The following is a 14619-nucleotide window of genomic DNA, read 5'->3' as shown; positions in this document are numbered from 1 at the left end:
AGGCGGAAGAGAGAGTTATATGTAGAAAGAGAGAGAGAGGTGAAAAGATTAGTAAGAGAAAGTAAGAAGAGAGTGGATGAGGAATTTGGAAGGAATTTGAGTGTAAAGTGGAGGGACTGTAAGAAAATGTTCTGGAAAGAGGTGAAAAGAGTAAGACAGGGTGGAAGTGAAGTTAGCAGGGGAGTGAAAGATAAAAATGGTAGATTACTAGTGGAGAAGGGAGAAAAAGTGAGCAGATGGAGAGAACACTTTAAGGAATTGTTGAACGTATAGGATGGAAGTAATGCGAGTATAAGTGGCTGGGGAATGGCTGGGAGAACGAGGGAAGTGAGAAGACAGGAAGAAATCAGTAGGATAGAAGTTGTGGAAGCAATGAAGAAAGTTAAATTGGGGAAAGCCCCAGGAATTGATGGAGTGTGTGGTGAAATGCTGAAGCATGGGGGAGAGATAGTAGTAGAATGGATGTGGAAGATGTGCAGATTGGCCTGGGAGGAAGGTAGAGTCCCGGAGGATTGGAAGTCAGGTATAATTATTCCCTTGTACAAAGGAAAAGGGGAAAAAGAAGTGTGTGGTAATCATAGGGGCATTTGTCTTCTTAGTATAATAGGAAAAGTGTATGGTAGGATACTTATTGATAGAGTTAGAGAAAGAACAGAGAAATTAGTTGGAGAAGAACAGGGAGGCTTTAGGAAGGGAAGAGGTTGTGTAGATCAGACATTCATTCTTAGATCTTTAGTGGAAAAGTTTCTAGAGAAGGGAAAGAAGTTGTATGCGGCTTTCATGGATTTGGAGAAAGCATATGACAGGGTGGATAGACAAGGATTGTGGAAAGTGTTAAGAATATATGGAGTAGATGGGAAGTTGTTGAATGCTGTGAAGAGTATGTACGATGGTGCGAAGGCTGCAGTGCGTGTGGATGGTGAACTAAGTGAATTTTTCTCTTTGAAAGTTGGGTTGAAACAGGGATGTGTCATGTCTCCATGGTTGTTCAATCTGTACATGAATGGGGTAATAAAAGAGGTACAAGGTAGGGTAGTGGATGTTGGAGTGTCCCTGGTGAGAGAGGATAGTGTTTGGAAACTCCCTGTACTGTTGTTTGCAGATGATACTGTGTTTGTTGAGTGAAGACGAAGGGGAGTTGCAAGGCTTGGTGGATGAGTTTGGGAGAGTGTGTAAGAAACGGAATCTAAAGGTGAATGTAGGGAAGAGTAAAGTGATGGTCTTTGAGAGAGGTGAAGTCAGTGAATGTACAGCGAGGTTGGATGGTGAGGAATTGGAAAATGTGAGTACGTTTAAGTACTTGGGTAGTGTGATGAGTAAGGATGGAGGTTTGGAGGATGAAGTGCCTGAAAGGGTACAGCAGGGAAGAAAGGTTGCTGGTTCTTTGAAGCAGTGATAAGAAACAGGGAAGTGAGCATGGAAGTGAAAAAGTTACTACATGACAGTATTGTGATACCAACTCTAACGTATGGAAGTGAAGCTTGGACGTTGTTGGAAGGACACAAGTCAAGAGTGAGAGCAGTGGAAATGAGTTATTTAAGAGGAGCCTGTGGAGTCACATGGAGAGACAGGCTGACGAATGAGAATATAAAGGAGCGTTGTGGTGTTGATGTGGATGTGATAGGAAGCGTTATGAGGAACACACTGAGGTGGTTTGGCCATGTGGAGAGGATGGAGGGTGAAAGACTGACGAAGAGAGTGTATGTGAGTGAGGTGGAGGGGGGAAGAGAGAGGGGGAGGCTGAGGATGAGATGGAGGGATGGGGTGGAGAGGTATATGAGAGAGGGGGGTGTGAGTTGGGAGCAGGGCAGTGAAATGGCGGGGGACAGGGCAACTTGGAGGCGATTTGTTTGTGGCCACCCCAAACGGGATTGAGGCATCTGGCAATAGATAGATAGATAGAAAACCCTCCAGTTCGAAAAGTCCCTCCCAAGTTGAGTAAAACTGTTTGGAGACAGCAAGAATATACTGTAATATAAAACTGTTGTTGTATTGAAGGGGTTACACCAACTTCCAAAAGTCATTGCCTGTCAAAGTCTTTCCCCGGTAATCAATATTATTCAGAATTATCTCACCATCAATGTCATGGCCCCTTTAGTTAAACAGACTGAAGGCTGGTTTATGTATGAGATACTGACTCCTACTGTAATCTAGACCCATTACATTTCTACCTTCCTTTCCCATTAACTACATTCTACCTTTAAACTCTGATCATTATTACCTTGAGCATGAATCCAAGTGGAATCTCTTCATAATCTCTACCAACAAACATTTAACCCAGTCAATCCGATGAAATTTTCTCTCTTTTATTCTTGTCACCTCCAGACAATTTTATTCACTTTATACCAATGAACAATTAACCCCTTCAATCTGATGATGTTTCCTATATTATTCTTGCCACCTTCAGACAATTTTACTCAATATAAGAAAGACCTCTATTGGTGATGATGTTACTGAAAGCTATATTTAACGCCTTCAATTTGGAAATCCATCCAACAGAGAATACAACCACCAAGACAGAGCAAGAATAATGTAAATATGTCAAAATACTGAAAGGGTTAATACAAGTTTCCTCTACTCCCCTACAGGCTCTTCACAAGTAATTTTCATAACTTTTTCAGTCATCCTCTGACCTTCTGCAGATTTGTTTGGAGGTTGAGGCTCTGATTCTTGAGGCCCTGCTCAGTAAACTGTGATTTCTCTAGCTCACCCTCCTTAAAAGCAAGATCCGATCGCATCACATCAAACTCATTGGTGCTGCAGAAAAAAAGCACGAGGTTACAATGATGATTCACAGTTACTTCTACATTATTTTCATCAACAAATGAATGACAGCCAGGCATGTACAAGTTTCTCAGTTACAGCATCATACTCATACTGTACATAATAAATGTTCATGAATGCACCTGGGAAGGTGCTTAAAATGAGCAAGGTGAGCAGACAGCTTCTCCAGGAGAGCCACATTTTCAGCCTCCAATGCTTCGAGACGGTTCAGCTCCTCATCCCGGCTGGCCTCAAATCCTTCAAGAAACTGGTCCATGGTTTCCTCCCGTTTACGTAGTTCTCGATACTTCTGACTTCGCTCACTCTGGTTCTCCTCCAGTTCCTGTAGAGGTTAAGGACCCATTAATGGGTGCAACCTTTGGCTAAATAAAATACAGTAGTCTGGCATTATACAAATGAACCTAGCTGGGGGTATAACAAGAATTAGGTAAACTCAGATGCTACTTAGCCTTTTGACTAAAAAGGGTGTCTTGCAGCTAATAAAAATTGATACTGGCTACAACAAAATATCTAGAAAGATGCATAACAAAGAGCTGCCTGTTGTTTTTGTTGTTGTTGTGGGCTGTCACACAAATGTGAAGCTGCTGGACTGCAGACATCCACCCACTTCGGCTGGCACTTTCAGAGATCTCTAACTGATATAATGTTGATGAACTGTGCTCACTTTGTGAGAAGGTGTGCCAAAATTAACCCAACTGGTAAAATTTTTTTTTTTTGTGAAACAAGTATTGCACTGTAGTGCATAAGAAAAATGAGAAATGCTGGAAAATCAAATATGGCTACAAATGAAATCTACCATTATGAATGAGGCTGGCAACATGGATGAGCACTCAGGCTCTGCTGTCATAAGCTGTACTGCAGTTTGCTTGGTTCAGAGGTTACTGTACCAAAAACTTTATTTTTTAATTGGAAGGAAACAAGGAAGTAGGCTGGACAAAGGAGAGTGAGCAGGATGAGTTGGGATGATTGTGGGTATGGGCATATGAAAACAGGCATGGTGTGAATTGGTGGAGTGCAGATTTCCCTTACCAATTCCACAGTATGGGATATGTGGAGAAAGATGGGTGGGGCTTGCTGGAATGGTGATGGAGCAGGGGAACACCCAGCAAAATGGATTGTGTAATTTTATAGTGGTACAGGTGTGGTGAAGGCCTGAAACACTTTTCTCCAAGCAGAACAACGGCCTGAAACACTTTTCTCCAAGCAGAACATCATGAAAATTACCATCAGCAATGCTCATATACCTGGTGTCTAACAATGTATGTAAAAACTTTAGAGTAACTGCCAGAACCCCTTCATGCAATTACCTGGTCAAGCTGCTGAAGTTCCTCACTCAGCTGCCTCATCTGCTCCTGCACCTCACTCACTTGTCGCTCCATTGTGGCAATCTCAGCATTGTCCTCTTTTACCTGTTGACAAAATGTGTCCACAGGAGAAAAGATTAGTGGCTTTCAATACAAAGTGGGATTTTCTGACAAAATATTAGACTTGGAATACTATCTATTTGTCTACTGCCAGACGCCTCAATCCCATTTGGGGTGGCCACAAACAAATCGCCTCCAAGTCGCCCTGTCCCCTGCCATTTCACTGCCCTGCTCCCAACTCACACCCCCCTCTCTCATATACCTCTCCACCCCATCCCTCCATCTCATCCTCGGCCTCCCCCTCCCTCTTCCCCCCTCCACCTCACTCACATACACTCTCTTCGTCAGTCTTTCACCCTCCATCCTCTCCACATGGCCAAACCACCTCAGTGTGTTCCTCATAACGCTTCCTATCACATCCACATCAACACCACAACGCTCCTTTATATCCTCATTCGTCAGCCTGTCTCTCCATGTGACTCCACAGGCTCCTCTTAAATAACTCATTTCCACTGCTCTCACTCTTGACTTGTGTCCTTCCAACAACGTCCAAGCTTCACTTCCATACGTTAGAGTTGGTATCACAATACTGTCATGTAGTAACTTTTTCACTTCCATGCTCACTTCCCTGTTTCTTATCACTGCTTTCAAAGAACCAACAACCTTTCTTCCCTGCTGTACCCTTTCAAGCACTTCACCCTCCAAACCTCCATCCTTACTCATCACACTACCCAAGTACTTAAACGTACTCACATTTTCCAATTCCTCACCATCCAACCTCGCTGTACATTCACTGACTTCACCTCTCTCAAAGACCATCACTTTTTTCTTCCCTACATTCACCTTTAGATTCCGTTTCTTACATACTCTCCCAAACTCATCCACCAAGCCTTGCAACTCCCCTTCGTCTTCACTCAACAACACAGTATCATCTGCAAACAACAGTACAGGGAGTTTCCAAACACTATCCTCTCTCACCAGGGCCGAACCGAACCTCAGGTAAACTACAGTACCCTCGCATCCAACATGGTAATATTGTTATGAACAGGTCCCATGTTAGACCAAAAACATGTTGGACAAACAACAGAGCTTGTGGGGAAAAATGAATTACGTCAGCAACCCTAGAAAAGTGACACCCTAAATACCTACCATATACCTATACATATATTGGTACTACTGTAATTATAATAAGTGGTACGGTACTATGAATGATAACTAACCTCTTAGGATAGTGTTGGTGGGCTTGCTGGGCATAGAAGGTGGTATCCAAGGCTGTAGGTAGTCCTACTGGGTCCCTGGAGGATGGCTGCTGGCGTCACTAGCGGGTAACGGCTGCTGGTCCTCCTCAACCTCCCTCATAAATCCTTTGAAATTCCTCTCCCCTTTCTTCTTCCTCTTGATGATTTCTAGCTTGGTGGCCTGAGGGAGGAGCCACCGCTTCATGGGGTTCTCAGAAGGCTTCCTAGGCATCGTGAGCATGGTAAAATGCAGTAGCAAGGGCAGAAAATGCAGCGAGAAAAAAGGACTGTCCAATGTGAATTATGTGACTGAGTGGCGCTGTGGCGGGAGAAATTTAAACAAAACATCACGTGAGAGCAGGAGCGTTTTTAATTGGACGACATCACAATCACGTCACGATAGTGGGTGGGGGAGGCTACTTGATCGGAAGTATTGATTGGCTGTCAGTGTCACGGGAACGTCCAGTATGACCATGTCGGACCATGGGTGATCATGCTAGAGGTGAACTCTGCGGATTTCGCCCACTTCTCAGAGCTCCGTCCCTGTTATGCTAACGCACCCGTGTTTACGGTAACTAAATCGTATTAAATCGTACTAATTTTTTTCTCTCCGTGCTGGACGCAAATCGTGCTGGACAAACGTGTGTTGGACACGAGGGTACTGTATAACCTTTGTCAAAATGCATCTTATTACAGTGCTAAAACTTCATCTGATGAAACTTTCATATGCATTAATCAATGAATAAATCAATAACCACAAATGACACAATGCTTGTTCTAAGGGAATCATTTTATTAGTAGCCAGAGTAATTACCTCTGATTCATATTATTACTGCACTTCATGTTTTATATGTCACTTTACATAATGGGCTCAGAATCCAATCTCCAAGGTCTTGTAGTATACCCACTACAAAGTCCCTTTTACATTCAGCCACAAACACAAATGAAGTAAACATGAGGTAGTGAGTGTTATCACCTGAAGGAGAAGCCTCTCACGCTCTTCCTTAGGCGTGCCACGTTTATGGTTCTCTGCCAAAATCTCTGCCCTCTTCTCTTCTAACTCTTGAAGGCGCTCGTATAGGCCCACTGCATCTTGCTTCACCTGGGGAAAAGGATTATCTGAAGGAGTCATATTTCTTATGACAGTCAATACATTGTAATACACTATTACCTTACCAAGATACTGATACTGCTTTCTTTTTTTTTTCTTTTTTTTTCTTTCTTTTTTTTTTTTTTTTGTTCAGGCATCATAAATGGGCTCACTAGCCTTTATATCTCCTAGCCATTTCAGCATAATGTTTACTGACACATACTGCAGGAGCATTTACACTTTTTGAATGATGTGTAAATAAAGTGAGCAGGTTTGCTGCGGTGAGACTTTAATTAGTTGCCTCACGTTAAGTTTGTATTAATACATTACCAATATCATCTTTATGCCAGGCTACATACAGGATCCTTTCAGTACTATAACAACCCTCTTCATTTTACCATCTATATATCTCATATTCCCAAATATTTAATCTTTACTGATAAACCATACTAACCTTAGAAGTGACAAGCTCATCTTCGAGTGATGCAATGCGAGAATCAAGACTATCCATTTCACGCTGGGTGAGGTCAAGGTGGTGCAGAAGGGAAGTATTGGCCTCCTGCAGCTCTATGTACTTATGTCTAAGTGCTGGCTCCATTCCTGCCACCAAACTCTCTCCCATATGACGTTCCTGAACACCACAGCAATCACAATATGTACATCATTGGTAAGTAGGATCATCAACTTAATCATCACCATCATCATCATTCAGACCAATTTCCCGAACTAAAGACAGGATGGAACAGGGTCCGGGACCTAAAACAGAAATTACATGGTCACTGTCATCCAAAACATTACTCATTATCACACAGCAGGACGATGCTTAGCAATGTACTCTGATCTACCAGAACACACACACACACACACACACACACACACACACAAAGAGAGAGAGAGAGAGAGAGAATGCTAAATGAAATGGGTCACATAATAATTCACACATTAATTAAACTTTTAAGTCCTGGCTCTACCCCTAATGTAACACCACTGACACACTATTTTTTCTGTTTAAATCATCACAAACACCTTTTGGATAGTCATTTCACTGACTAAGTCTGGTAAACTGATGATATATTTTCCAGAAGTGTAGCGAGTGACTGTTACATACTCTCTATAAAAGAAAACTAATTTTAAATATTCTGCAACTGAATTTGGGTCATGATGTTGCCAGCTGACTATCAGTATGTTACTAAGGCTGAAAGTTGAAAATGATAAGGCAAGAAGAAGACAGTAAGATGATCACTGTGCATGACAACAAGGCTGATGATAAACTAAGAGCTTAACACACTAAAGATGTGAAAGAAATGAAGACTGTTAAATGCATAAGATTAGGACTCTCTCTCTCTCTCTTTCCCTGTTAAATGCATAAGATTAGGTCTCTCTCTCTCTCTCTTTCCCTGTTAAATGCATAAGATTAGGTCTCTCTCTCTCTCTCTCTTAATGGTTATCTTAGGAATGGCTCTACAAGTGTTTGTGAATCATGGTTAATGGAACTTACAGTCAAAGAAATGAATAGTGAGTGAACAAGGAAATGATCCATTTCACAGGGAAAACTAAAAGCTTCTGCTTTTGTTTTATGTATTCAACTCAGACCACTCTTTGTGGTCTATTCTCCAAGGCCCAGCAGACCTCATACTAACCACAAAATCTTCCTGTATCACTTCTCTGCTGTATTTTTCTGGTTTCTGAAGCTATCCTATGCTATATGGAACTGGAATATGAAAATAATGATGAACAGAGCTGCATGTACAAATACACAATTCATCATAACAAATATCTCATAAATCCATGCTACAGATCTGTTCCACACAGAAAATATATAAATCCATGCTACAGATCTGTTCCACACAGAAAATATCTATCTCATCATTTACTGTCATATATGAACAATGTCCATTAAGGTGATGTGAGAGGACAATACAGTGATCCCCTGGTTAGGGGGAGGCGGTGGCTCAATCGGTAGAAAGGTGGCCTGCAGTCCTAACGGACCTGGGTTCAAATCCCACTGGGGCAGGGAACAGTTTAAGGATTTGAATTTCATGAAAATCAGACATTAATGATCTACCAGAAGACCCACCGACATGTCGTAAAAATACCATCGCTAATACCAATACACCAGTCCTGTATGAGACAGCCCTAGCATGTATTCAATATGGATGGCAGGTGTTAGCGCCAAACTGGTGACATGTAGAGGTGTGTGGTACGTAGGAGGACTACTGGGCCTTGAAAGCAGGGTGTGAAGCCTATGCCCAGAGTAGGACACACACACACACACACACACACACACACACACACACACACACACACACACACACACACACACACACACACACACAAAAACAGGCATACACTATTTTAATGATGCAATTGGTTAAGTAAAAACCCATCGCTAGGCAGGGCATCGTATCATGAGGTAGATTTAACTTGCAAAGTATAGGAATGCGTTTTTAAGCCTTGGGTTTCCCCCCCAACCAAGACCTAAACTCACCCAAATGAGTCTAAAAACAAGTTTCTAGTTAACTTAAACCCCCAAATACCTTTAAAACAATCTAAACTAAGCCTTAAAGTAGTTTATAACTCACCTACACCCAAAAATAAAATCTGAAAATCATCACAAATAAGTCTGGAAAAAAATCAAACTTAGTAAACTGTACCCCAAAATGACAATGTTCACCCCACCTGTAATTAAAACATATTAATCTAAGTCTAAAAACAGTCCATAAATCAAACCATAAAATTAAGTCGAAAATATAATCAAAATCGGTTAAAAAAAAACAAAACCCATCGTTATACTGGGGTTTGGCCATCGTTTGGCGGGGTAGGGTGGTATTTCTACTCCACCCACTATGCCGGGGTATCGCATATAGAGGTATTGTATCTCGGGGTCTGCCTGTAATTAGTACTGGGCCTGGTGTGTGATAATGAAACTGCAGATAACAAAAATTTGCCCGTTTACAACAATTTATACATATCAAATAAATACATAATGTTATGGAATATGTCAGAAACACACATAGGCATGGTTAGGTTAACAGAAACTGAAACTGAAAAGGGCACAATAAAGAAGAACACATACTGTACCAAAGAGGGACCCAAGATGGGCTTGAGGAAAGAGGTTATGTGGCTAGGGGGTGGAGATAGTGGTCTCCACCACCTGGGATTAACACCTCGAAAAATGCCTCATCTTTGAATTCCTCAAAGCCATAAAACAACATAGATACTGCACCAAACTGTCAGCAGAAATCAGCTCAGGCATGTGATAATGATGTTTTTCTGCTAAAAAATGCACTATAAAGGAAGGAGTGCTGATTTTCATTTGTCGTGATAACAAAAACTGCTATACCCATGGAATCACTGAACAAGTTGGTATTAAGATCTGTTTAATCTCTGAGCTGCATGTTTTGCTTTGTGATTTCTGGGATGTTAGGACCATTGATATTAGAAAGGTATGTCACCAAGCAACAAAGCTCTCCAAATGCAAACCCACCAACACCTTTCTATTTACCATACTATTTCCCACCATATAATATGCACCAGTATATAACGTGCATCCATGATTTGGCAAGGAATATTATGAAAAAAAAAAAAAAATCTTTAATTTACCACTCATTCATATTCAACATCCACCAATTTGTGAGGACAAATAAGTTTGCATTAAATTATTTAAAGTGGAAATACAAGATATTACATATCTTTTACAAAAGCTTTGCATTCGCTAATTAGTGAAGAGCTGATTTTTATTTACAATCTACAGATGCAGTTAACGTGGTACAATCATTCCCTGCTCCATGTGTGTGCATAGCTAACTCACAAAATGCTTTGTTTACTGTTATTTATGATTTATGATAATACACACCCATCTAAGTCTGCATTACTGAATTTTTTTAACCCGCCCCGTCCCGACGACGTATGGGTACGTCACCACGATTTGCATTTGCCAGTCCCGGCGACGTACCAGTACGTCGTGCAATTGCAATGTACCTAATTTGCACAATTTTCAATTTTCGCACGTGATTTTTCGTATGTATACACCGGACACCTTCCTCTATTCCTGTACAAGATACCAGGCAGGGACAATGCCTTACACTGCATAACCTCCCCCCTCCCCCCCTCACGCCATTGTCTTGGCAAAGGACCTGTTACCAGTGACCTGGCTAGTAAAGTTATTCAGGGCCAGAGTGATTCCCCAATCGATGACAATGTGGAGGACAATGTTTACATAGCATTAGAAGAAGAAACAGCCAGAAATAATGATCAGGTAGTGTGGCAAAAATAGGTCAGGTATGGTGATTAGTTAGTGAGTGAAACAATGCTTATAATGCCTTTATTACTGCTTGAAAACCAATATACTGTCATACTACATATACATTCGTACCAAGTAAATAAATAAATACCGTTTATGAGTGGATGAAATAGTTACCCTCCCATAGAACTCGTTTTCTTTGGTGCCAGCATGTTAGAAAACCCACTCAGGTAAGGAGGAACTCCTACCTGGATTGGGCACTTTAAACCTCAGGTGAGCGATTTCTCTATGAATTTTCGATGTTTCTCACCAAAAGCGAAGGTTTTAGCCAAAAAAAAAAAAATCGAAAATACCTCGGGACTGGGGGATGTCGGAGGTGCGGAAAACCTCGGGACGTGACGGGTTAAAGTACATCCCCACAGTACACGAGTTCCGAGTACGCGATCCCCCTTGTACGCAAGGACCAATTTTTTATTTTACATTAGTAAATTTTTTATTAGTTTGCAAACTGAACTCCTTGTAAGCAAGACGGGCAGCGATGAGTGGCCCAAATCCGGGGATACCCCGAGTACGCGACATTGTCCCCCCAAGAAGTGATAATGGTTGCCTATGCTCCACCCACCTTGAGCAGGAGATAGCAGCAGAAATGGCAGCAAAACCAGTGATGGAGAGTGAAGATTTGACCATGATGGAGATCAGCAGGATACTGAGTGCCCCTGATAAATTCAAGGAAGAATTCAAGGACATCGAACGCTCTCAGTTGTGAGTGGAGGAGGTGATGTCTTCACTGGACAGAACCTTCCGCTACTATACTGACAAGCACAACCAGGAAGTAAACAGTCAGAAGCAAACACTCATCACGCATTTCCTTTAGCTTGAACAAAGTGAGGAATCACTCCCTTCAACATCAGAAGAGCCATATCCTGAGAAGGATCAAGAGGCTGATTCGATGTCTGAGGTGTCAGAAATAGACTTTGAAGGGTTTATGAATGAAGTGAGTGCATTAGGTAGTGAAAGTGTCGAAAGTGCTGGTGACGAAAGCGGTGAGGAAGGTGGTGTGTCAGGTGGTGTGGTGGGTGATGCAGGAGATGCACGCTAGGTGCCTCATTCTGCCTCGGATCCTCTTCTTACCTCCATCACACCTGTTGTCTTCTTGGGTAAAGGTGAGCAACCATATTCTTGTTGGTTTAGCTAGGCTATATCCTTGTTGATTTACATAGTACAGCCATAATCTTATTGGTTTACTTTATCTTAGGTAATATGTCTTAGATAGTTCCCATGTATAGTACAATATTTAGGTTTGAAAGGCGTCTCAAGGGTTGCCCACGAAGGGGGGTGCCATCCATATGTAATTTTTCCCATAAGTTTACATATTCACAGTACGCGAATTCCTAGTATGCGACGTCCTCTGCCGCCCATATAGGCACGTTCTAGGGGGATGTACTGTAGTTAGTAAGGTCATCAAGTGATTTGCTTCTGAATGTTGGTAGCCTTGGTAACAGTCACCTCAACTCGTAAGCCTATCTCATACCATGACCATGGTATAATGTGCAGGGTGATTTCTGAAGCAAATATTTTGGGGCAAAAGTGTACATTACATGGCAGGAAATACAGTACAGTAATCCCTTGATTATCTGATGTAATTGAGCCAAAGACATGTCTGGGTAATGGCTCCGTCCAGATAATGGACTTCTCCCCTGGCCCCCCTTCATACATAACCTAACTCTGAGGGCCAATGTAAAAGGCCACTACAGTACATTGTACAAAGCTTGTTCCTGTTGTTTAACACTACTCTATCTGGTCTAGCAGACCTATAAACCACAGCTAAGCAATTACCATGGTCAAACAGACCCATCAAGCACAGACAGGCAATCACCACTGCAGGGCCATACCCTGCAGTGATGTGAAAAGATGAAAAATCCGGTTTCACAAGAAAAATACAGTGGGCACACAAGATATAATGGTAAAATGGAATAAAATCATGGTAAAACAGAATAAAATCACGGTACGGTACAGTACAGTCAGCTAGAATAAAATCGTCAACACTCATGATCTGACCATCCAGCGTCAATTTTACCTAGGATCTCCTGCTTCTCCAGAGTCAACATTACCCTCTTCCTTTTCCCTGGGGAAGAGGCCATCACCACACACCCTAGGAAGAGGCATGTAAAGAACAGCAAGGCCTGAAGCAGGTAGGAAACAACCACAAGCGCTACCACATGCATAGCCATAACAACTGACTAGAGGAGCTGTTCACTACCCTGTCACTGCACGGGAACTGAGAACAACCATGGGGGGTCTCTTGCAAATGCTGGGTGAAATACCCAGCCAGACAGGGCAGTGTGGACTATTCTCGCCCAGCTGGGTGCAAAAATGTTTGCGCGGCCATAATATGCGCCTGGATGCGTGCATTTTGTCTGGATAAAATTGAAAAATGTACAAATAATGGTTTCAAACAGCCAGATCGCCGAGTCTGGGTAATGGATTGTCCGGGTAATGACTGACAGCTTAATAGAGGAATTACTGTATTCTCCCTCTTGCAATTTCGAAACCCTAAACTCTCACCTACCTGTTGTATCTCTCCCTCAAGCTGGTTCATTGCCGCCTCCAGGTGTTGCTTGCGAGTGAAGAGAGAGTCCAGTTGTTGTTCTGCTTGCCGGTTCTCTTCTGCTACTTCTCGACCTTCTGCCTCAACTTCCCCTCGCTCAGTATCCGTGTTCAAGAGGTCCACCAAGAGATTATAGTCTGCCAAGTTTCCCTGCAACTCTAAGAAGAAAAATGGAATGAGGAGTGAACAGATGTAAGACTGTTAAAGTAGGTGGAATTGGACTTGGCTGGGGCCATAAGGTCTGAAGAACTGGAGGGAAAACAAAGACAACAAGAATAGGGGGTTATTAGCACTGGTTGGTGAAGACAAAGGAAGAGCAGTGTAAAAAAAAAAAAACAAGCACAAAAACAAACAAAAAACACCAATCATCCTTGTGAAAACATTAATTTTACTGTCACCCTCTGATATGCAATGCAGTACGAAAGCTACTATGTAGAACCTAACTGGGTGAAAGATTACAGGAATAGGAGTTACAGTACTGATAAATTAAGGATTTGAAAAATCTGTGACTATGTACACCTTGTATGTACAACTAAAACACATCAACTGACATCATCTCTTGTATCTGCCATTCAAACACAGTAATACCTATTAAAGCCACCTAGCCCTATGATATAATTTTCTAACATCATCACCATTCCGCATTTATTTCCCACTCAAGGGAAAGATGAGGCAGGGTCCAAAATGCATGAAAAAAGAAACGCATGATAATGGGGAGAACTACTCAACAGCACACCAAATGACATGGGCCACACACTCATTCACCCATCATTCAAACCCCCGGAATCCTGACTTAACCTCACAGTCATAATCATCCATACTGATGATGGTCCAAATGTATCTTTTTCAACATTCATGAATGTGAATGTGAATTTTCCATACAGTAATCCCTGTAAGACCCGGACGCCCCAGTCCCGGACATCTTGGGCTTGGGTCCTCAGATGCCAAAAATGCCCCCCCCCCCCTCCCCCCCCCCCAATGTTTTCATCCCTACTTTAAATTTGCCGCGTGGTGATGAACAGCTGTGTTTTGGCGCGTAGTTCCGCCGACTTCTGCTAGAGCACCCCTGCATCCTCCCCATATTCCACCTACCTACTGTCGTGACTGCATGCTCGTTGCTGTGGCTGCCCATGTGTTCGCTTTTGTGGTGGTGCCCTACCTGCTGCAGGCCCTGCTGTTCCTCTGCTGCCTCTTACTCGTGTGTGTGATGATGGTCCCACCACCCAAAAAGAGGAAACAAGTGGTTCTGACTCTGGAGAAGAAGACGGAGATGCTGTATTGGAGAAGCTGGA

General features: G+C 42.4%; 1 protein-coding gene across 1 annotated transcript in view; it reads right to left on the bottom strand.

The window, feature by feature from the left end:
• LOC145393422 (intraflagellar transport protein 74 homolog) overlaps nucleotides 1–14619 on the bottom strand; it is a 52885-nt gene that overhangs the window by 21608 nt on the left and 16658 nt on the right. The window contains exons 5-10 of the mRNA XM_080267518.1: nucleotides 13289–13485; nucleotides 6931–7107; nucleotides 6363–6488; nucleotides 4092–4193; nucleotides 2907–3106; nucleotides 2634–2757 (exon numbers count right to left, since the gene is read on the bottom strand). Of these exons, the coding sequence (XP_080123644.1) occupies nucleotides 2634–2757; nucleotides 2907–3106; nucleotides 4092–4193; nucleotides 6363–6488; nucleotides 6931–7107; nucleotides 13289–13485 (926 nt within the window). The remainder of the gene's footprint in view (nucleotides 1–2633; nucleotides 2758–2906; nucleotides 3107–4091; nucleotides 4194–6362; nucleotides 6489–6930; nucleotides 7108–13288; nucleotides 13486–14619) is intronic.

The sequence above is a fragment of the Coenobita brevimanus genome, chromosome 24, assembly GCF_032717465.1.
Source record: "Coenobita brevimanus isolate Jiangsu-jjx chromosome 24, ASM3271746v2, whole genome shotgun sequence".
In the NCBI taxonomy this organism is placed as follows: Eukaryota; Metazoa; Arthropoda; class Malacostraca; order Decapoda; family Coenobitidae; genus Coenobita; species Coenobita brevimanus.
The sequence above is the reverse complement of the archived record's forward strand: the minus strand, read 5'-3'. Positions and strand labels throughout refer to the sequence as shown.